Consider the following 22363-nt stretch of genomic DNA (forward strand, 5'->3'; position numbering starts at 1 on the left):
GCGGAGCAGCTGGGCCCGTGAGCCATGGCTGCTGAGCCTGCACGTCCGGAGCCTGTGCTCCGCAACGGGAGAGGCCACAGCAGTGAGAGGCCTGCGTACCGCAAAAAAAAAAAATAAAATAAAAATAAATAAAAATTAAAAATATATATATATATATTCATAGGCAAACTTCATCTATCACATAAGAAATCAGAGCATAGTTGTGGCGGACGGAGTGGAAGACAGACTGCAAAGGAGCCCAGGGAACTTTATGGGGGAATGGCAATGTTCTATACCTTGTTCTGGATGGTACACCCACAATTGTATACAATTATCAACCCATATCAAACTAAATACTCAAGATTTATACATTCAACTGCATGTTAATTGTGTCTCAATGAAAATATATATTTATAGACCAACACAGTTCCATAGGGAATAATGATCATATTGAGAGACAGAACTACTAACTTAGTAGTCCTGAAAAAGATTTTTTAATTATTATTTTTCATGACAATTTAAAAAAATGCAGACATAAATAATTCCAACAACATAAAAAAGGAACTAAGTAGGAAGGGAAGTCTCTGTGCAAGTGGAAAAGTGTAAGAGACTGAGTGACAAGGATGTCTATTCTGTGCACTTGGTCATTTTCTTAATGGTATCAGGAGAGTCATTTCAAAAATACTTTAATTTGCTCTAAAACCATAATATATTCACGGTTTTGTTAATAAATTGTTATTAAAGATTATTTTTTATAATATTATTTTGGAAGATTACATTTAATTAGAGGGTGAGGCTTCTCTCATCAAAGAAAGAGGGTATCGATACAAAATCACAATTTTTTCTTCTGTAAAAAATTAATATTGGAGGTGTACACAAAAACAATGGAGTACAGATCATTGAAAAAAGCAAATTTATGAAACAAGTTTCTCACAGTTCTTGCAAAATTTAGCAACTTGAAGTATATGATAAACAGTAATAAAATGAATAATTTGAAACGATAGGGACTTGCAACATAGCCCTGGCAACACCGTTAAATGGAGCCCATAGGGACTGTATAAAGCTTTGGCAACAACGACAACAATGTAGATGTTAATGAAAGAGAACAGCCAAAGAGATCAGGGAGGAGAAAGTGCAATTTAGGAAGAAGGTGGTGAATCCAGATGAAGGGATTAGATGAAACAGACAAATACGATTTTGCACTTGGGGGTTATCCAGAGGCTCTGGGAGCCTAATAATCTTACATACAGTATGCTTAAAATACCTATATTGTAGATACCTATTTATATAATTATGAATAAAATTCGGCTAGAATGCTATCCATATTGTATTAATCAAGTAATTCATCATTCCCTTTTTTGTTCAAAGAATTAGCAAGAGAACCCTAAACAGTTATTGTTTATAATAGAAGTACCTTAACCCATCTGGTCAGCACACTACTGTCTTGGAAGGATCTGACTGGGTTAGTCTGACAAACTCACACACCCACCACCATAAATCAAGAGGAGTAAAGAATCCACATTCATAAATAAATATTAATGGTAAACCTCAGGAAAAATTTGGTAAGGGATTTCATAAAGTCATTTCTATGCATTTTCTATAAGAAAAATACTGAAACATTAAATGGACTAAAACTCCAGACAAGTCCAAATTTGGGTTTTTTTGCTTATGATTGCATGTCAATAACAATATATGTACATATTAAAAAAAGATAACCAACCACTGTTAGTTCATGGTAATACTAAACAGAATGATATAAAGTCAAGTTATTATCTATCTTTTTTTCAGTCTTTTTTAGCATCCTGCTAAATCTTCAATTTTCACCAGCAATGTGTTTATTTACTGCTATAGCTACAGACAGAATTAAACTGTAGCTCCAAAGATATAGTGCTTTCAAAATCAAAATGCAAAAAAGCTTCACGGGTCTATCTGGAGGACTGAATAGTGGCTAACACTTGTTATAAACCCCATTCCTCCTACAGAGGGAGGATGCGCCATGTGAAAAATGGCCTATTTCAGTTCCAAATGTTGGCAGCAATCTGTACCAGTGAGACCCAATTCCAGAGCCAGCAGCACCCAGGTCTTTTCACGCATCACATACTGACAGCTGAATCTGCTTGCGGTATCTTATGCCATACAGTGTTCTTCCTCAATACCTACAATGCCACAAAGACGGATTTTGTCCTTCAAAAACATTTGATCTTTTCTTCGAAAGTGCACTCCGTTCTACTTTCTCTAATTAAAAATAAGTCTCTCTGCAGCAAGAATGTAGAACATTCATTCTACACTTCCCATCGTCCTCTCTCATATTTTTATAGATTTATTTTATGAGTTCTCTCCATTTAATCCACTAAAATCTAAATGCATTCACTGTCCAATGGTCATCAATATCAACAGAGCATTTGATTTACTATTTTTCCTTGAATAGAGAGCTTGTACCTGAAATTCTACATCTCAGTTTAATGATTTGAACATTTCCTTCTGTGGAGTCATATCCCAACATACACTGTTGGAAAAAAAAAATAACAAATTATATTTTCCTTACCTACTTCTTCTACTAAGATAGTGTGGAAAGAAAACGAAGCCTCCGGGACTTCCCTGGTGGTGCAGTGGTTAAGAATCCACCTGCCAATGCAGGGGACACGGGTTCGAGCCCTGGTCCGGGAATATCCCACATGCTGCGGAGCAACTAAGCCCGTGAGCCACAACTACTGAGCCTGTGCTCTAGAGCCCGCAAGCCACAACTACTGAAGCCCGTGTGCCTTGAGCCTGTGCTCCTCAACAAGAGAAGCCACCGCAATGAGATGCCCATGCACCACAACGAAGAGTAGCCCCCACTTACCGCAACTAGAGAAAAGCTCCGGCGCAGTAATGAAGACCCAATGCAGCCAAAAATAAATAAATAAATAAATTTATAATTAAAAAAAAAAAGGAAAACGAACCCTCCGATATCTCCCAGTAGTACATATTTGTTGCATGGTTATATAATGACTTCACAAAGTCTAAAAAGAGGTAGTTCTGCATTTGCACCTCTATTCTGTTTTCTTCCCATGAGAGAAAAGCTTTGTTACACACAGATGGCTACAGTTTAAACATTCCCTCTAGTTTCTTCATGACAGCTAGGATAGTGTTTACTTAAAAGCAGGCCTTTTCTAGTCTGATGCCTGTGTAATTAACATCAGTCCCAGAAAGTTTCAGAAATAAGACTGAGCCTGCAACTTTCCACAGCCTATCTGGCCTTTCCCCAACTTCACCCTCTGACTTTGCTAATTTGCTGACCAAAATAACAAAAAGTAATCATCCATTAAATAGGTGGGTTCTCCCCACTGGACACTTTCCTGCCTGCTCAATGATTCACAGAGTGAACACTCATTTTTTTTCCATTAGTCTCTGAAACATGTTCTAATTTGGAAGTGTGTTATCAAAGAACAATTTAAATTACACTATTGCCACTGGAAATGCAACTCAATTATTAAAAAGTAGACCCACAGCAGCAAAAGGATGAAAAGTACTATGAGATACTTTGTTGTAGAGAGGCATCTATGATAAGGCTAATGAAATTTTTGCAGCAACTTGAAAAAAATTGACCTCTGCATCAGAGTCAGTGTTCCAAGGTGAGTGGCAGTAAATACACATTTATTCTGAGTTCTTTTCTTTCCCTTTATAGGCCTGATTTCTTGCAAATTCCCAAATTAACATTCCAACTCAAGTGCTTATATCCAATTCATTTCAACCTCAAAAAATTCTTAATTTTAACCCATAATAGCCTATGAAAAGTATAATTTAAAACAATGTCCTGTCTCTTCAGGATTACTGTTTATCACAGAAATTAGTGATGAACTTCAGGAAGAATTTAGTAAGGGTTATGGTAAAGGCAACTCAGATTTGAGTTTGAAATGTTAAAAGTCCAATTAAAATGAGTTCCAACTTCTGACCCTCGAATTTTAAGTTAAAGAAATTTGGTAAAGTCATGTCCACATGTTTTCTTTCAGAATAGTAATGAAACATGAAGTGTCCTAAAACCCCAGACAAGCCCAAGTTTGGATTCTTTGGTCTCAAATTTGGATGCAACAATCCCACCTTTGAGACATCTTAAAGCAAATCTCCCCTTTACTTGGGGTATAATGTTTCCTCTCCTGTAGTGAAAAATCTCCTTGTTTTCATTTGAAAGGCAAAAACAGAAAGCCTAGAGTCACAGTGCTTTTCTAAGATGTTTGAATTAAATTATCTATTAAGTATCCTATAAAAATTCAGTCTGAACATCAGGGGATAGGAAGTATTAACAGAAGCAAAGTATTTACATTTCAACTGAACTTTTGAAAATGTCTCAGAAGGAAGAACAAACATGAATGATGGTAACATAAAATAAGCTGCCTCTCAGGAGTACTCAAACACTTTAAACAAATCTGTATTTATAGTATAATTAGCAATTTGATGAAATGTAGTAAGAATACACCGAAGTATATCAGTGAACATGTCCTCCTCCAAAATCAACAGGCTCTCAGGAAACATCCAGGTTCAACATTGAGTTACTAGGAGCACTGCCTCTCATTGGTAGCATGCAACAACCGTTTTTATGTGTCTTTTTTTTTTTTTTTAACAATCTGTTAGTCTCCAGGAAGAACTCTGCTCAGTTACAAGTATATGTCAACACACACAACTCATAGAGAGGATGTTCAGCTACCAATTACTGCCGGAAATTTAAATGAGTTCTAAAAATATAGGTTATATTCTGCTCTAAAATACTTAATCTATTTGGCACTTTTTCTGGAACATTTAATGGTCCACCAGTACAATGTGTTAGACTATAAGAACATAGAATTAGACATACTGTTTGCCTAGGGGATTCTCCATTTAAATAGACAAGCAAAATAGATTAAACACTAAGACACCAGTGAATGGAAGAAATAAAGTGGCTCACTACCATTAAGAAGGAATATTCATATGACACAAATGAACCTATCTACGAAACAGAAACAGACTCACAGGCATAGAGAACAGACTTGTGGTTGCCGGGAGGCATGGGGGTGGAGGGAGGGATGGATTGGGAGTTTGGGGTTAGCACACACAAACTATTATATATAGAATAGATAAACCACAAGGTCCTACTGTGTAACACAGGGAACTATACTCAATATCCTGTGATAAACCATAATGGAAAAGAATATAAAAAAGAATGTTCATATATATATAACTGAATCACTTTGCTGTACAGCAGAATTAACACAGCATTGTAAATCAACTATATTTCAATTTTTAAAAAGAAGGAATATTTATAAATCAGATACAAAATGCACAGCACAGTAGTAAATGACAGAATATCTCTCAGTAGCAAACTTCAGAGTACTAGAACTTCAAGATGCTTTTTAAAAGGGAACTATTTTGAAGAGAGAGTCAAGGATTGTCAGACAGATGAAAAAGAAGATGTCCTGGACACCTGTAGTTACAATAAAAAGTTAATTAAAAGGGAAAAGATAGTAATTCACTTTTAGCTGGAACTAAAGTAACCTTAGAAATCATTTAGTCTAATCCCCACCCACACCCATTGAAACATCTCCCCTGAAATAGGTCATTTAATCTCTATTTGAGTATTATTAGAAGCATGTTTATTGGATGGATGGATGGATGGACAGATGGATGGACAAATATTGCTTACAATAAGCCTCTTAATTTTTGAATTTATTTGTTGAAAATGCTTTTCTTACATTGACTCAAAAATTTCCTCTTCCTAACTTCCTTTGCAGATCCTAGTTTTGCCTTCTATAACAGTTCTGCCCAGTAGAAGAAGTAGGAGAGCCACAAATGTGAGTCACATAAATAATTTTAAGTTCCTATTGGCCACATTTCAAAATAAAGGAACAGGTGATTTTAATTTTAATAATGTACGTATTTGACCAAATATATCCAAAATATTATTACAACATATAATCAACATTAAAATATTGAGATTTTACATTCTTTTTGTAGACTGTCTTCAGAGCCCCATGTGTATTTTGATACTTACACTGCATCTCAGTCTGTAGGAGGCACATTTCATGTGCTCCAGAGCCACATGTGGCCAGTGGCTGCTACACTGGACAGCTTAGTTCTAGACCGTGGTTCACAAATTTGACTGAACATCAAAATCACAGGAAGATTTTTCAAACTACAGATTCCTAGGATTCACCCCCCAGAAATACAAACTTAGTTAGTTTAGGAAGGCCAGAGAGTATTTTTAACAAGGCAGTCAATTAACCACTGATCGTCAGGCTGACATTTGGGCATTACTGCTCTAGAACAACACAAAATAAACCTAAGCCCTCCCGTACAGGACTGTCCTTCAAATATCTAAAATATAGGGTCCTATCTCCAGTGTCTTTTATTCTCCAGGCTAAAAATTCCAAACTCTTTCACCTGTTCCTCATCTGACATGGTTTCCAAACCTTTCAATTCTCCAGTTGCTGTCCTCTGGATACATTCCAGTTTGTTTGCTTGATTTGCAATAGTGGAAAAGTACCACAGCATAGATAACCCAAATCAATCCCACCTGCCTTGGAAATCTTTCTGAGTACGTCCATATGAATATGAGTGTCTCTGCTAAATGGTGAATTCACAATACTTCAAAGTAAAATTTTAACAAGTGTTCACGATGTCCAGGTTCTTCACCATGCTGCTGTTTCCTCTGTGGCACACTTCATCTTGGGATAGAGAAGAGCTCTCTCAGAATAATTCAGAGACTAAGTTAAGCGGAGCTACCCTTTTTCAATGCCTCTCAACCCTCTTACCTTTTCTTATGACTGGAGAAGAACGTAGGTGTTTGGATTTAGTACAAGAGTTCTTCAGCCTTCTTTAAAGTTACATAAATATAAAATATAATAATGTCGCCAAAAACAATTGATTTGTCATGACTAAATGGACTCAATTCAACATTACAAATATTCACTTACTGATGGTTTACTGAGCATATCATGTGTGCCACCACAATAGGCCAGGAGGCCACAAGAAGCAAGGCAGAGTCCCAAGCCTCAAGGAGATCGCAATCTAGTTAGCAAGACAAGTAGATTCATGTGACAAATATTTATGGAGTTCTTACTATACGCTAGGCACTTGGGTGATATATTAGTTAATAAAACATCCAAGAAGCCCTGCTCTTATGGAGCTTACTCTCCAGAGGGAAGAAAGAGAATAAACAATTCAAATGATAAATAAGTGCGTTACATAGCATGTTAGATGGTAAATGTTATGGAAATTAACAGATCAGAATAAAGGGTATCAAGAATACTTGTGGGGCAAAAGACAAGTTGAAATTTTACTCAGTGGTCAGGGTAGGCCTCATTAACAAACTGATATTTGAGAAAACATCTGAAGAAAGTTAGTGGGAAAACATGTAGACATCTGGGAGAGTAGGATTCCAGGCATTACAAACAGCCAGTGCAAAGGCCCTGAGTCAAGAGAGTGCCAGGCCTATTTCAGGAACGGGAAGAAGGCCAGTAGGGTTAAAGCCAACAGCAAGGCAGAGAGCAGCAAATTAGGCCAGAAAGTAATGCGGCGGGGTGGCAGTGTTCATGTAGCTCTTTGTAGGGCATAATAAGAACTTTATTTTTGACTCTGAGTGAAATGAGGAACCGCTGAATGTTTGGGGCAAAGCAGTGACACGATGTGAATTATGTTTTGCAAAGATCACTCCGACAAGTATGTTGAGAACAGACTGCAGGGGAGCAAAAGGGTAAACAGGAAGACTGCTTAGGAGGCTATTGCAATAATCCAGGCAAAAGATGACGATGGTGGGCTTCCCTGGTGGCGCAGTGGTTGAGAGTCCCGCCTGCCGATGCAGGGGACACGGCTTCGTGCCCCGGTCCGGGAAGATCCCACGTGCCGCGGAGCGGCTGCGCCCGTGAGCCATGGCCGCTGAGCCTGCGCGTCTGGAGCCTGTGCTCCGCAACGGGAGAGGCCACAACAATGAGAGGCCCCCGTACAGCAAAAAAAAAAAAAAAAAAGATGACGATGGTGTGGATCGGGGAAGTAGCAGCAAGGAAAATAAAAGTGGTCAGAGTTTTTATGTTAAAAAGAAAACCCTAGCTATAACACAGCGAGGTGGTTGTTTCAGTAAAGAAAGCTTAGAGAACACAGAAGAAGAAACAACAATTCTACCAAGGAAAGATTAGTATCTTAGGTGAGTCCTGAATAATATGTAAAAGTTCACCAGGAAAAAGAAAGAGGAAAAACAATGCAGAGAAGGAACTGGCACAGAGTTTTCAGTGGCCAGGAAAAGTATATGGCATGATCCTTTCCCTGGGGAACTTATAGTCTCAACAGAGAGACAAGACAGTAAATCACTTAAGACCAGAGTCCCAGGTGCCACTGGAATGAAAATTGGCAAAGGGACTACAGAGAGAAACAATCATGCCAGCAAGATATTAAAGAAAAGCCAAAGAGGGAAGAGATTTGGGAACATATGTATATGTATAACTGATTCACTTTGTTATAAAGCAGAAACTAACACACCATTGTAAAGCAATTATACCCCAATAAAGATGTTAAAAAAAAAAGAAAAGAAAAGAAAAGCCAAAGATGTAGCAGGAAACGTAGGGAAAGTGACTCTGATTCAGAAAGGACCACCCCCAAAGGTTCTGTCAACATTACCCTGGCCCCTAAACCACCATTCAAGGTTCCCTGGAATCTTATCCTCTACCACCAGCTCCCACCAACAGACCAAGCTGGTACCTTGTCAAGGAAAGCCAAGGTGACCCAGACAGAGCCAGGGAGAACAACTGTGTTGTTTTTCAGAACTTCTAACACTTCTCCCCACAATACATGACTCAAAATCTAAGCTAAACCTTTAATACACTTAAAAAGTAATGTGTGTTGGGGTGACTGTAGAGGAATTACGTTCTGAATCTTCTTTTGCTGGTTTTCTCTATGCCCCCCCAACTTCTGAACAGTGGTACAGCAGGGCAGATTTTACCCCTTCCTCTCCAAACTGACCATTTGTTCTCATCTCTCTCTACCTAAAACCGCATGTCCTCTTCTCCCAAGTAAAGCCCAAACAACAAAAATAGAACAGGAGATGCTTCAGGGCCAGTTTCTCCCCCACTCCACTCTACCTTCACCTTCATCCCTGCATCCCATGAAAGTCACCTTAGGTTAGCTCCTCCACAACATCCAGCACTTCTACCAGGGAGCCCCTAAAACAATCCAAGGGAGCTTGATCTGCTGCTAAGCTAATTCCAAATAAAAACAATATTTAACGTGTATTGAATGTTTAGTAAATGCCATACACAGTTTTATTCATATAATCTACACAGCAACTCTAAGAAACAGTACTGTCATTATCTCAATTGAAGCAGAGATACGTTAAACAACAAATTCAAGTTCACACTAGTGAACAAAGGCAACAAAATTTGAACCCAAGATACCTAGCTCTGGAGTCCATGTTCCTAATTACTACTGCACATCAATTTGAACTTGGAATTGTCTCCATCATTTCTTCCCTTTGTCTAGACAGGTAGAGTGTGACCTTCCAAGCACTGGTTTGTTGTCCGCATTCTAAATCTTCTCTTTGAAGGGAGAGACACCTGGTCGTCTGGGTTCCCCACCCCTTCCCCAGAATGAAGGCTGTCAGGAGGGTTGCCATCAAGAACAACTCAGCAAATACTTGTCCAAAGGCCCGTGTCCAGTTCCTGGCAGCAGCCCTAATGGGAAAGGAAAGAGCTGTGCTCCACTTTTCTTCCCATCTATTCTCTCCCTAATTCTTCTTAATTACAGTGGTTTATACCTGAGTTTCAACAAATGTGAAGCAAAAGTTACCATAACAAAAATTATCCCCTAAAAAATGAGTTTCCACATGACTGGCATCTCTCTTCAATGTCAATTCTAAACTAAGACTAGCAAAAGATGAAAAGTTTCATAAAATTGATAAAAACAATGTAAGAGGAATGCTCAAATGACACACAAGGGCACTAACTTACGATGATCTTATATAGGTAGATAAATTTTTAACATGAAAAATAAAAATTTGACCAAAATGATAAATACCTCAAAATAAATGATTTCTTATTAAAAGGTTAAGAGATAGTCCTCAGATATTTTTGCAAAAGTAAGCAAACAGAAAACCCCAACACTTGATTTTATTTACCTGTTCTTATAACTGACTAATAGTTAAATGATCACCTACATTTTGTCAAATGTAGACTAGGACAAATGATTGTCACAGTTTCTACCTTCTTTAACATAAAGTCCCAAATTTACTTTTTCACTATTTACAATTAAACTTTGGTTCCTGCTTTACCTCCTGTAATAACTCATGTAGACATCTTCTTTCCTCCATTATACTGTATGTCCTATCCTTATACATAATAGCAGTGCAATAAATATTTGCTAAATTGAATTAAAGTAAAATCAACAGGAGACATCACACCATAAGGCCTTAATATCTAATACCAAAGTTACCAGTTAGCATACAGACAACAATTATCTGAATTATGGACAGATAATAACAAGAACTCAGAAAAGGATAGGTGTCTGCAAGAATGGGGTCTGGGACCAGCATGAGGTGAATGAGCTAGTGGGAGATGGAATAAAGCCACAGAAAGGCCCTTCACTTCAGTTATTAGCCAGGGTACGCTTTAGCCATGACATTTGAGATCATTCACCAGTCAGAGCCTGTCAAGACTGCTCCAGCTTCTCCCAAATCAAACCTAGTTGGCATCCTACAGATACCCCTGTCCCGTTGCGGAGCACAGGCTCCGGATGCGCAGGCCCAGCGGCCATGGCTCACGGGCCCAGCCGCTCCGCGGCGTGTGGGATCTTGCCGGACCGGGGCACGAAGCCGTGTCCCCTGCATTGGCAGGCGGACTCTCAACCACTGCGCCACCAGGGAAGCCCACCCCTGGCACTTTTGATAGAGAACTCTAGTAATTCTTGCCCCTGTCCATAGTTCTGACTACCATACTTACTGGGTGCCAAACACCATGCTAAGTGCTATCCATTCTACTTCCAAAATATGCATGCTTTCTAATTTTCCCCCTCAACCTCTGGATGAAACTTTTGGGGGAAGAAGGGGTGCATTTTTGAAAAATAAGCACAATTGAAAAAACCCACAACTTGATTTTACTGTTTGTCCTCAGAATGATGGAGAGAATCCCTTAAAGACTCATCATTTAGTATGAACACTCTGAATTTATACTTAAAAAACTTTTAAGTCCCAAATGACTAAGATAACTTTAACTGACTAGTTCCAGTTTCTAACCACTGAACAAATTTATTCTCATGGATAGTAGAAGGAGGGCTCAAAAGAAAGTTTAATTCAGTTACAAAATAAATGAACATTAACATTTAACATATACAGCAGTTTCCTATCGCTGCTGTAGCAAATCACCACAAACTTAATGGCTAAATCAATGCAAATTTATTATCTCGCAGTTCTAGAGGTTCAGAAGTCCAAAATGAATCCCACTGGGCTAAAATCAAGGTGTCTGTGAGGCTGAGATCCTCCTGGAGGTCCTAGGGGAAAATCCATTCCCTCACTTCTTACAGCTTCTAGAAGCTGCCCACATTCCTTGGCTCAAGACCACCTTCCAAGTGCAAAGTCAGCAAGGACCAATCAAGTCTTTCTCATGTTACATTACACTGACACTGACTCTTCTACCTCCCTCCTCCATACGTAAAGGAGTGCCATGGCCACGGCCCTGGGTACATGGCCCTGTGGGCACCCCCCAAGTGATTCCATAAAGTCCACCCAAATAATCTCCATATTTTAAAGTCCACTGATTAGCAACCTTAATTCCTTCAGCAACTTTAATCTCCCCTTACCCCGTAACATAACATATTTACAGGTTCTTAGGATTTAGTATGTGGACAGTTGGAGGACCATTATCCAGCCTACCATAATCTGTCCTTCAGCAAGATTTATAACCATCCCACAGGCAAAACACATTTACTCTATCCCAAAGTCCCCCAAAGCCTCAACCCATTAGAATATCAACCCAAAGTTTAAAATCCGGTCTAAATCTTATCAATTCAAAAGCCCTAAATCTCATCATCTAAATCAGGTATAAATGAGACTTTGGGGGCTTCCCTGGTGGCGCAGTGGTTGAGAGCCCGCCTGCTGATGCAGGGGACACGGGTTCGTGCCCCGGTCCGGGAAGATCCCGCATGCCGCGGGGAGGCTGGGCCCGTGAGCCATGGCTGCTGAGCCTGCGCGTACAGAGCCTGTGCTCCGCAACGGGAGAGGCCACAACAGTGAAAGGCCCACGTATCACAAAAAAAAAAAAAAGAGACTTTGGGTATTATCCATCCTGGGACACAATTTCTCTCATCTGTAAACCTGTAAAACTCAAGAAACAAGTTAACTGCTCCCCAAATAAAATGGTGGGATAGAGATAGGATAACAGTTATAGACATCCACATTCAAAAAGGGAGAAAATGGAAGTTAAAAAAAAAATTAGACACCAGATCCATGCAATTTTGAAATCCAGCCATGTAAACTGCATTTGGTTTTAAGATCTGCGAATAATCCTCTGTGATTCTTGGCTCCACCCTCTAGGCTCTAAGCTCTGTCTTCTGGGCTCTCAGTTCTGCCCATGAAAGGTGGCACATGTTTGCAGCTGAGTAATTTAACCAGCCTATTTCTTGCTTGTAGAATTTTGGGGACCCAACAACCTTCTTTCATTACATCTTCTCACTTGCCCTGTCAGGTTAAGCCAGGAGTGTTATTGCTGGTATGGTTTTCTCAAGAACCTTGTGGGTCTCCCACATGCGTCATAGAGATTTACTCCATTAAACAACAGGCTCCTCCACAAATATTTCCTGGATAAATCCATCTCTATTACAGGTTTCCACTGAGTTGTCTGAAGGAATACATGAGTCACACGTTCAATTTCTTCAAAGTGCCCTCTATGTGACTGAATACTCTGACCTTACTTCTAAGGCACTAGCAAAAGGTTTTTAGACCACACTATTGGCTTTCTCTCCTGAGTAGGCTTTCCTGCCAGTGAATCTCCTAATTTTAGCATATTTTACAATCTGGATATGTTAAGAATTTCTCAAATACCAAGTTCTGGTTCCTTTCTTGCCTAACAGTTCTTCTCTCAATCTATCTCTCTCCTTTCACATTTTACTATAAGCAGCAAGAAAAAGCCAGGCTGTACCTTTAAAACTTTGCATATATATCACCTCAGCTACATATATAAACTCATGTTTACAAGTCTTGCTTTCTACATAACTGCAGGGCAGAATTCAGCTAAGCTTTCTGCCACTATATAACAAGGATATCCTTTCCTCTAGCTTCCAATAACATGTTCCTGATTTCTACCTGAGCCCTCACTAGCATTGCCTTTAATGTCCATATTTCTACAAATAGTCTGTTCATGACAGTTTAGGTATTCTCAAAGGTGATTTGGGTTTTGTTTACCATGTTCCATCTTCTTCTGAATCTTCACTAGTAGAATCGCCAATGTCCATATTTCTACTAACAGTCTATTCAAGGCAATCTAGCCTTTGTTATCACGTCCCTCAAAATTCTTCCAGCTTATGCCTATTGCCCAATTTCAAAGCCACTTCCACAGTTTTAGGTATTTCTTACAGCATCCCCACTTCCATGAATCAAAATCTGTATTAGTTTCCTATTGCTGCTGTAACAAATCACCACACACATAACTGGCTTAAATCAACACAAATTTATTATCTCACATCTCTGGAGGTCAGAAGCTCAAATTGCATCTCACTGGGCTAAAATCAAGGTGTCAGCTACGCTGTGTCCCTTCTGGACACACTAAATGAAAATCTGTTTTCTTGCTTTTCTGAATTCTGGAGACTGCCCACATGCTTTGGCCGTGGCCCACTTTTATCTTCAAAGCCAGCAATGAATGGCAGGTCTAGTCATTCTTCTTTGCATCACTCTGACGCTGACTCTTCTACCTCCCTCTTCCAGATTTAAAGGACCTTTGTGATTACATGAGGCCTACCCAGATCATCCAAGATTTGCAACCTTAATTCCCCCTTGACATGTGACACAACATATTCTCCGTTCCTAGGCTTAGGACGTGAACATCTTTGAGGGACTATTATTCTGCCCACCACAGTATATATTGTATAATGATAAATTTTCAATTCTTCTGTATAAATATGATCTACTGTGTAAACTGATCCGTGCTTTCTTTGTTTGCTTCATTTCATATCATAACACTTACATTTCCACTACTCTGGATTTCTTCCATTTTCTCAAGTGCACCATGCTCATTTCAGGTCAGGATCTTTGCTCATGCGATTTCCTTTGCCTGTGTTACTCTTCCTTTCTGAATCCCCACAGCGCCTCTTCCCCAGACTACTCTTATGTATCCTTTGGCTATCAGCTTAAATGACTCTCCTTCTAAGGCAGTTTCCTTGATCCTGTGACTCCCTAAACAAGAATGTAGATTCCCATTACATCCTTAGCTTCTCTTCATATCATTTATCTTAACAGTGATGAAATTATTATCTGTGTAATTGTTTGTTTAATGACTATTTTTAAGGCACTATGAAAGTAAAGTTCTAACTTCATTTGTTATAGGCCTAACACCTAGCAGAATAGGTGCACAAAAAAATTCTTCATAACATTAATTTTATAATTTAGGGTACTGAAGCTCATAGAAATTAAGTAACACAACTAATTAAGAAACACAACTAATGAAATTCCACTTGGGTCTAACTGGTTTCAAAGCCCATCTCTTCAAAGCCCACAGTCATTGTGTTATTCTATTCTAATGCGGGATCAAAATGACCATTGTCTCTAAGTCCACAGAGACTCTCTGATCTTCATACTGAAGAAAAGTACTCACTGCCACCTCACTTTCCTTAATGCAGTTACCGTTGCCTAGTCAAGCCAATGACTCACCACCAAATGCCCAATTTCATTCCTGTTTTCAAATACTGGCATAAGGTAGACTTGTGAACATTTTTTTTCCTTTAACATCTTAAAGTTCTTTAAAAATAATTACTAAATATTTATTTCCCAATGACCAACTCGGGGAAAAAAAAATGCTTTGATTTTATCTACTTCTCTCGTGGAGATTAGTGACATTATAAAATCTGTGAACGCCTTAGAAGAAACTTTATTAAACCAACAGAGGAAACTATCTAGTTTGGGAACCTGGCCAGATAAAATGTTAAAACCAAAGATCTAAAAATCATGTTAGAAAGTCCTAGAACTATGCTTCAGTATTCTCTCATTCTTGGTGTCTCATGTATAAACAGGAAAGATTATTATAATCATTATCTGGAAGAATATCCCCTAGACTTTAAACAAGGTTGGTAGAATTCTATTTATAATTGCAGTAGCCCTTAACATTTCAGAATTCTTTACCACCTTTCATAGGTCTTTTGACTGTCAGAACCTGGTCCTCTATTTTTTAAAACCATAAGTGTATTTTTGTGTCTATCAGTCAGACTGTAGCTAGAAATACATGGAAGATCTTGATATAGATTCCAAACTGTTGCCTGGTCACTTTTTTCTTTTGAAAAGCATAATTGGCACAGATCAAAAGCCACATGTATCAAAAGATGATCTAATTTAGCATCTTATTACTTCAATTCCCAAAGCAACTGTAAACCAAATTTCAACAACAACAAAACAATTTTAGTGATGCTATATATGACAAAAATCAGGTATGACTTTGAAATACATTTCTACTTCCCTTTATTATACATATGTAATGAATATAATAGTTATTAAGTAATAGTAGATTCTTAGTGCACAATAATTTACAAAAACTATTTAGTTTCTAAAAGTACTGAATTATAAGCATATTAAAAAACAATAAAGAGAAGAATGAACTAGCTAAATGGAGAAGCAATATTAAATGAGCAAAAATCATTGGGAAATTTTATGTTGAGATTTCTTTAACTTAAAGATAAGAGACAAAAGAAGATAGAGAGATTTGATGGTTCAAAAAGCTCTTCCATCTATTTGGAACATATCTGATAGCACAAAGTAACATATCTGATAGGTTTATGTGAAATCTGAGAGCACCTCACAGGTTTGTAATGTGTTACTATTCCTGCTATGCCATTTTGAAGACTATACAAAAATATCCGCCGCACCCTCAATTCACTATAAAGCGAATCCATAAAATCTTCAGAGGCTGAAAGCTTTTGTCTCTCTAAAATCCATGTAATCCCAGCAAAGCCCAGAACTGACTTCTTAAAAACAGTTTCCACATTCTAATAGCAGAGAAAAGACCTTTCCAAGGTAATGCAAAGCTATCGAGCAGGGCCAAAGGTCTACCTATTGTCAATCTTATAATCTAAATCTGAGAATCAGAGAAATCATTAGAGCATAATAAACACATCAGTAATACATGCCTACTGAGAACACAGCAGGTAGCAAATACTTGCTGATTGATTGGCTATATGAAATAAGGTGCATAATTTGGCATGAAATAAAACTTTACACCTCCAAATCTCGTACACTGTATTTGTCAGGCATTTACTCTGTCTAAATATTGTGCTTGGTACCAACAAGGAAACAAAACAATTCATCGGTGTGCACTGATATGTAGTAAGTATGGCCAATTCATTCACAACACAATGCCTACCTTGAAGAACTGGCAATTTAAATAAAAATGAATCCTAAACATTTCTTATAAAAATTTAACCAGGAGAAGATATTGGTGCCTTGAGACTATTTCCTAGAAATTGTCTAGCATCAGAACATAAAATGCACAGTCCTGAAGGTTTCTATTTGTGACAGCTCAGACGGTCTTCAGAGAAAGACAAGAAGAACACCAATATAATTTAAAGGACCTTTGGAAATTTTAAGGGCACTTCAACGCCATTTGTTTATCAGGAGCTTTAGCTTCTGTAAAGCTTTCCACTTAATCAAATTGGCAGCCCTGAAGTAATTTTGTTTCCAGCTCACAGGGATTGAAAACTCAGAGATTGAAAAAAAAGGAGAAGAAGAAAAAGAGAAAAACAGAAGCTTAACTCTAATGACACTTTTATTCTGCTCTGTGAATTTTGCTGACGGTCTAAGTCTTATTTCCTTTATTAGATTTGGTCATTGTTCTTGAAGGAGTCAATATCCAAATCACACCCCCACTCCCCACCAAAAAAAATAACTTTAATTAAATAAAATATTATCACGAATATCCCTCACAATAACAGCATTTAGTGGGCTCACCATAATTAAAACAGAAAATTGCATTTAACTTATTGTAAGAGTAAACTTGCTTTAAATAAATGCAACACATGTCAATTTCCTCCTTTTCCAACTGTAAGCTTTGGTGTTACTGTCCATGGTGACACATACTGGCTGTACCACGCAACAACACCACTACAGAAACACTCAAGTTTTATTTTATGCCTATTTCTTGGTGGCAAATTTGCTGAAGTGGTTTTATTTTGCATATCCAACTCTTTAGTAATTATGAGTTGCCCTTTTTTTGAAGCCACAGCACCGAAATCACAAAAGAAAAACTGGGTGGGGTGGGGAGAAGATGCTTTAGTCAGTCCATCAAATATGTTAAACCAAATTCCATTTCTCTTTTACCTTCATCTGTACTTTACCATATGGGAAACTAGTCTTTCTGTATGTGTTTAGCTACCTTTTAGAAGCTCATGCTACAGCACCTTCCCACAAACCAAGCAGTCTTCAAAAAGGTTGGTAAATCAAAGCTGAAGGATCGATGCACTGGAATTTGCTCTGACTACATAACACACCTAAATATAAATTTAAATGTAGACACTTGTGCATAGCCAAAGTCCACTGACTTCAAAAGAAAAGTTTAAAAATCCTAAGTACGCGATTAATGGTGAGACAAAGTATACTTTTGAATTAACATTTATTTGAAATATTTTCAAAATAATTTTTAAGAGAATATTATTTCCTTTCTCCTATCATTGATGGAGAAGAATCATTATCTTTCAATGAGGAATCCTGTCTCAAATATAGTGTGTTTGTGACATACAGTAGTTAAAACTATTGAAAGATATTAATTTTTCCACAAAGCTACCCACATAAAGAAATTCCTCTGCAACTGGGCACCACTGTACTTGAAACTTTCAGAGATCAGTGTCTTAACTAAGATTAAGCTACCCTATTCCCTACCTAAATCAATTTCACCCAAATGAGGCGTTTGTGTTATAATTTATTGTTACTCAGACTCCAAAATCAACCATCTGCCATCGGAGTTTCTGTACAGTAATTAAGGGACTATCCATTAGAACTGGCAAGAGTACAAAGTAGAAAGAGGAGGGGGTGGGGGAAGAGAGAAACCAAGCCACTTAAAAAGAGATGGAAGGTGTGTGTATTTCACACTGACCCCTCCACATCTCAGCTCAGATGTCATCCATGAGGCAAAACAGAAGTTAGGAAGAGCGGTCAGGCCAGCTCCTCCCGGGGTTATCCGAACTGAAACCACACTGGGGACTGAGCACGCGCCTCTTACCTTGAAAAAGAAAGGCTTTCGTCCCATTATGTAGCCCGGGGACCTGGCGCACTCCTGTCGTGGACTCCCCAAGTCCTAACTCCGTTAAGACGTCAATCTGTTGGGAGGGGTCCACACCAAGCCCCCAGACTGGTGGGAGTGGGGGAGGGAGGAGGAAAGAAAGAAAAACCTCCATCAAAATATAAGTCTCTTCCTCCAAGGCAGCAAAGAACCGCGTCTTAGAGACAATATTGGAAACTGACAAGAGGCGACTCCCTCCGCTGCCTTACCTGAGATCAGCAATCAAGATTTAAAGAGCAGAGCACCCAGTCCCATTTCCGTGACCTACTTTAAACCCCTCTCGGTGCAAAGTTCCCCTTGGCCCTCAGACCCTGGACTAGGGGTGTGACCCGCCCTGCTGTCTCCAAGACAAGCACAGAAAAACATCCAAATCCAAACCCACCCCCTACTCCAAGCTTCCCACTCCAGACCTACTTCAGGTGGAGGAAGAGCGAGGCGTCCCCAGGCAGCTCGGGCTGCCCAGAGGCGGGGGCCATCCCTTCTCCCGCCCCAGCTCTGAGGCCACTCACCTGCTCCGAGACCGAAGAGCAAACAGAATGTTCTCAGTAAGACCCGAGACTCCATGGTGTGGATCTGCTCAGTCCATCGTCTCCCTCTTTAAAAATAAAAATCGAAGAGGTTCTTGGAATCAAGCGGGAAAGACAGCGTTTGTCTTTCCTGCCGCTGCCTTGGATTTACTGATTAGTAAGAGGAGTACGATTTGGTTGCCTAAGAAAAAAAAGGGAGGACCCCCCAGGCGCATGAAGAACTTAGACCCTCCAACGCGCACATCATTCCCACACGCAGACCCAAGCGGCGGGGCGCGGGCTGGGAGGCGGCCCTGAGGGAGGGGTCGGACTCGCCGGGGGCTGCTCCGCCGGGGAATTAGCTCCGGAGCCGAATCAAAGCAGCCGAAGGCACTCACACCGGGAGGAAGGAAGGCCGCCCCGAGAAAGCCGGGGCTGGGGCGGCCCCGCACCCGCCTGTCTTCACCCCCGCCCGAACCTGTTGTAAAGGCAGAGACAATGGAGAGAGCGCTCGGAGACACGCGGAGGAGAGACGGCTCTTCGGAGAGGGAGGGGCGGGCCGGGAGGCGGGGAGAGAGGAAGAAGGGAGGGAGCCCGAGGGCGAGGCCCCGCGCCCCGTGTCCCTCTCCCGCACGGGCTCCTCGGTCTCCAAGCCCCGTCTAGCGAGCCCCGGAGCCGTTGCAGCCTCCGCCCTCCTTCTTCCTTTCCCGCCGACCCCGGCAACGCCAACCTCCTTCGGGATCGAAAGATTCTATTTCAAGGTGCTAAGTTAATGGGCGGTCTTTGCTCTCACCCCGAGATTTCGGGCGCCTGTCTAGAAAGACTGAGAGAGAAAGGATCACCCAATCGCAGAAGGCGAGGCTAGAAGGAGACGCACTCGCCCGCCCTTTAGGCAAAGGCGGGAAGCCCGCATACAGTCGCGCAACCTCGGGGACTAGAGAGGGGACTCCCTCTCGGGGGGTTGCGGAGGAAGACTGCGAAGGCAAGCTAGACTCCCGTGGTGGGGCTGGAAGTAGAGAGAAACTGACGGAGACGGGTGGCGAGCCTGGGAAGCCCTGGGAGCTCTGCGGGAGAGGTTCCCTAGCCGGGGCGGGGCGCTGGAGAGCTTCCCCAGTGCAGAGAGCGCAGTGGAGAACTTAGCCAGGAACTGCTGGACAGCTCCGGGACCTCGCGCGCCCCCTGCCAAACACAGCGCCCAGACCCGGGCTCTGGTGCTCCAGGACAGCAGGAGGCAAGGCCAACAGAGTCAGCGTGCCTGCCCATCCCGAAAAGAAGAGATAAAAGGTGATGATAGATAGATAGATAGATAGATAGATAGATAGATAGATAGATAGATAGATGATCGATAGATAATGACACACACGGGCGATGGGGTCGAGGGGCAGAGAAACGAGCAGAAGACGACTACAGAGCCTGGGCAAGAGAGAAGAGCCACCCCATCGTTGACCACACTCATGCAGGCTCTACCCACCCTTCACCATATGCACCGAAACCATAACAGTGAGGTCATTTGAGATCTAATTTTCAGCAGGCAAAAGTATACTTGAGGTTAACAGCATATAGTATTCTATAGCCCTTAAATTTTGAGGTAAATTTTGAATAATGACATTAAAGTCCCATACTGAAAAAATAAGTTTCAAAAGCGATTAAATTGTTAATCTGTACAAAGATCAACTGAGTTTCTTAACTTTCCATCCAAACAAGTAGATTCTGAATTCTCCAAAAGGATCCTACCCAGCTAGTTACCAAAATACCTACTGGGTAGAGTCTGAGGCTCCAGTAGAGCAATATGTACTATGTTATACTATAATGGGATGAGGGGAACATATTTAGCTCTGTCCTTGGAATGTTTAAGGGAAAAAATCAGAATCTGTAAGCTTTTCCGAATTAAGTTTTAATGATCTCTCCTTGTCAGTTTTCCCATTTGATTCTATCTGTAATTTTGTAAACTTTGAGAAATATTCCAGTACATATATGTGATGAAATATTGTTTTATGTAACTTTGTAAATTTGCAAAACTACACAAAATGAAATTAATGTAATTGAATTGAATTAATTCAAAGGAAATCATTCACCATGAAATTAAAAATCTTTCTATAGAAGTACAACCAAAATAATGAATTGTAATAAGTATCTACAAAAGTTACATTAAAAATTGAAACATAAAATGAGAGGGAAAAGTAAATATACGTATGCACACATATTTACATATAGACGTTCTCCTATCCTACTTGCACGCAACCAAATCATAGAATCAGGGGTACTCGCCAATCTCTGACTCTCACCTATGACATGCTGAAAGCTGGGGGTTAGTAAACTTGTCACACGTGCTTATGCTCCCTCCAGAAGAGTGGTATTTTGTATCCAGAATTAATCCAGTTGAACCTGCTATAGTAAATATGTGACCTAATTAAATTTATGGAAACCATTAAAATATGAGTACAGAGGAGAGCTGTTTCCATAAAATGGAAATGCAAAGCTTTAGAAAATCATAATAAAGGTGAATCATTGTATTATTTAGGGCAGAGGTTCTCAACCTTAGAGCTATTGACATTTTAAGGTTGGATAGCTCTTTGTTAGGATTGTCCTGTGCCTTGTAGGATGATTAAAAGCATCCCTGGTCTTTCCCCACTAAATCCCAGTATTTTTAATATTCCATCTTATCTATATGTCTTGTAACTACATCATTTGGTGTAGCTTTTTTTTTTTTGCGGTAAGCGGGCCTCTCACTGCTGTGGCCTCTCCCGCTGCGGAGCACAGGCTCCGGACGCACAGGCTCAGCGGCCATGGTTCACGGTCCCAGCCGCTCCGCGGCATGTGGGACTCTCCCGGACCGGGGCACGAACCCGCGTCCCCTGCATCGGTAGGCGGACTCTCAACCACTGTGCCACCAAGGAAGCTCCATTTTGTGTAGCTTTTTAAATTGCTGTTGTAGGGAATACAATATACATACTTTTCACCATCTACTCTAAAGTCCATGTGTTACTTCTTGAATTGGAACGTAGAAATTTTACCACCATATTGGTCCCTTTATCCTCACCCCTTTAAGTTGTGATTGTCTCCTGTATTAAACAGATCCTTTATACAATGTTAAAATTTTTGCTTTCAATCACTGTGATAGGCATAATAATGCTCTCTCCCCCAACACACACACACACACACGCACACACACGCACACACACACACACACGCACACGCACGCACACGCACGCACACGCACAAAGGAATACTACGTTGCCAATACCTTGATTTTAGCCCAATGAAATCTGTTTTAGACTTCTGAACTACAGAACTGTAAGATAACAAATTTCTGTTGTTTCAATCACTAATTTGTGGTAATTCGTTTCAGCATTCACAGAAAACTAATATAAATACTAACCACGTAAAGTTCAGTCAAAATGGTAGACTCTACTGACC

At 40.1% G+C, this 22363-nt stretch overlaps 1 protein-coding gene across 3 annotated transcripts in view; it reads right to left on the reverse strand.

Moving 5' to 3' along the window:
- The window catches only part of NELL2 (neural EGFL like 2), a 376784-nt gene extending 356932 nt beyond the window's left edge, over positions 1–19852 (reverse strand). The window contains exons 1-3 of one of the 3 annotated variants that reach the window (XM_049694047.1): positions 19740–19852; positions 18950–19035; positions 18381–18509 (exon numbers count right to left, since the gene is read on the reverse strand). In XM_049694047.1, coding sequence (XP_049550004.1) covers positions 18381–18509; positions 18950–19004 — 184 coding nt within the window. In that variant the 5' untranslated portion in view covers positions 19005–19035; positions 19740–19852. Of the gene's footprint in view, positions 1–18380; positions 18510–18949; positions 19713–19739 lie in introns of those variants that run through there. The other 2 variants (XM_004274430.3, XM_049694046.1) reach the window with 2 other exon arrangements.
- Between the last annotated feature and the right edge of the window lie 2511 nt (positions 19853–22363).

The sequence above is a fragment of the Orcinus orca genome, chromosome 11, assembly GCF_937001465.1.
Source record: "Orcinus orca chromosome 11, mOrcOrc1.1, whole genome shotgun sequence".
Taxonomy (NCBI): Eukaryota; Metazoa; Chordata; class Mammalia; order Artiodactyla; family Delphinidae; genus Orcinus; species Orcinus orca.